General features: G+C 45.2%; 1 protein-coding gene across 1 annotated transcript; it reads left to right on the top strand.

Moving 5' to 3' along the window:
- Positions 1-1,157: 1,157 nt before the first annotated feature.
- LOC137390885 (uncharacterized) lies at positions 1,158-1,691 on the top strand. The gene has a single exon (XM_068077201.1). The coding sequence runs from the start codon at positions 1,158-1,160 to the stop codon at positions 1,689-1,691; it is 534 nt and encodes a 177-aa protein (XP_067933302.1).
- The last annotated feature ends 406 nt before the right edge of the window (positions 1,692-2,097 follow it).

Below are 2,097 nucleotides of genomic sequence, written 5' to 3'. Positions count from 1 at the left end.
GCAATACCCTACAGTCTTCAACGGACTGGGGTTTGTCAAGGACTACTCTTACGAAATAAGTCTTAAAGAAGATACCCGACCTATGTGTATATACACCGCCCGCTCTGTACCACAGCCTCTTTTACCGAAGGTTAAAGATTAACTCCAGGAGATGGTGAAAATCGGCGTTATATCCTCGGTAAAGGAAGCCACGGAATGGTGTAGTGGAATGGTGCCGGTACCAATACCAGATGAATCCAGCGCATATGTGTGGATCTGTCCCACCTAAATCAATCAGGTAGGCGAGAGATTTATCCAACTGCGTGTGTCGAGGACAGCCTGGCCAAACTTGCACAGAGTAAGGTTTTTTCTCGTTTGGATGCCAATTCTGGGTATCATCAAATCAACCTCACAAAACACTCTCGATTGCTGACCACTTTCCTCACACTGTCTGATAGATATGCATTCAACAGACTGCCATTTGGAATTTCAGCCGCACCAGAGGCTTTTCAGCAATATGTGAATGAACTACTAAGTGATATCAAGGGGGTAATAATTCACATGAATGACATTCTGATCTATGCTGCTACTAGGGAAATCCACGACGACTGTTTCAGGAAGGTTCTTGATCGTATCGCTCACTCAGGCATGACTCTCAATAGAAAAAAGTGTTTATTTAGGCAGACATCGGTCAAATTTCTTAGACATATCATAGATGGAGAGGGCATACACCCTGACACAGAAAAGACCAAGGCCATTTTTAAATTTCCTGAACCTCAGAACCAATCAGACATCAGACGCCTAAACGGTATGTTGAATCAGCTAATGAAGCTCATCCCTAATCTAGTGGAGCTCACGGCACCGATTCGTCAGTTACTCTGAGAGAACCGAGAGTAGGTCTGGGGCAAGGCCCAGCAGGACGCATTCGCAAAACTGAAAGGAATACTGGCTTCTGACAAAGTTCTTGCTCCGTATGACCCAAAACTCGAAACAGTACTTGCCACAGATGCGTGTAACAGCGGTGTAGGAGTGGCCTTGTTTCAGATTCAAACTGATGGTACACGAGGACCAGTCAGCTTTGCTTCAAGGTCCTTAACGGAGGTTGAAGGAAGATATGCAGTCATCGAGAAAGAGGCGCTGGCAGTAGCGTGGGGCTGTGAACGATTCAACCAGCACTAATGTTTACTGTAGAGGTAGACCACAAGCCTCTAGTCACGCTGCTCAATTCGCGGAATCTTGCGGGTATGCCGGCTCGTGTTCTTCGATTTCATCTTTGTCTGATGAAGTATTCTCCCACAGTTACTTATTTTCCAGAGTCAAAACGCCATGTAGGAGACTATCTATCAAGAACCAATGGAGCGCTGTCTACTGTTAGCGAGGAGCAGTTCATTGATGAAGTCAAATACTTCAATAAGGTGTTCATACCAAAGCACTCATGTGTGAATCGCATACGGGATGCTCAAAATGATGACCCAATCCTGCGGAATGTAATAGAATTCTGTCAACATGGCTGGCCAGCCTACAAAAGTGAAAATCAATCACTTACATCTTATTTTGATCATCGGGGCCATCTGACTGTAGATAAGGAAGTGTTGTTCTATGATGGGAGACTTGTAATACCTGGCGGTCTTCAGCTAGAGATGCTCAATCTCGTACACGAGGGCCATCAGGGAATAGCAAGATGTAGAGCGAGAGCAAGGAGAGATATATAGTGGCCAGGTATGAGTGGCGACATAGAAGCGGTAGTTCGTCAATGTAACATCTGCCAACAAGTTTTTCGTACTCGAAGAGAGACACTGACACCCTGTTCTTTCCCTGATCACCGATAGGAGAGACTCGGAATGGATCTGTTTGAATTAGACAGGAAGGTCTACCTTCTGATTGTAGACTACTATAGTCGTTTGATTGAGGTTCATGAAACCACGAAGAACCAGACTTCTGCTAACACAGTAGCTATCCTAGACAAAGTCTTTGCGACACATGGGTTCCCAGACTATATAGTATCAGACAATGGTCCTCAGTTTGCATCACAAGGCTTTGAGCGATATGCAAGAGACAACAATTTTACACTCATTACCTCATCACCCCGCTATCTACGAGCTAACGGAGTGGCTGAAC

Source organism: Watersipora subatra, chromosome 3 (genome assembly GCF_963576615.1).
Source record: "Watersipora subatra chromosome 3, tzWatSuba1.1, whole genome shotgun sequence".
NCBI classification, from domain to species: domain Eukaryota; kingdom Metazoa; phylum Bryozoa; class Gymnolaemata; order Cheilostomatida; family Watersiporidae; genus Watersipora; species Watersipora subatra.
Note: the sequence above shows the minus strand (reverse complement) of the source record. Positions and strands in the feature narration are given on the sequence as shown.

Coding starts and splice junctions, on each gene's coding strand:
- LOC137390885 (XM_068077201.1), top strand. CDS start 1,158: ATGTTTACTGTAGAGGTAGACCACAAGCCTCTAGTCACGCTGCTCAAT.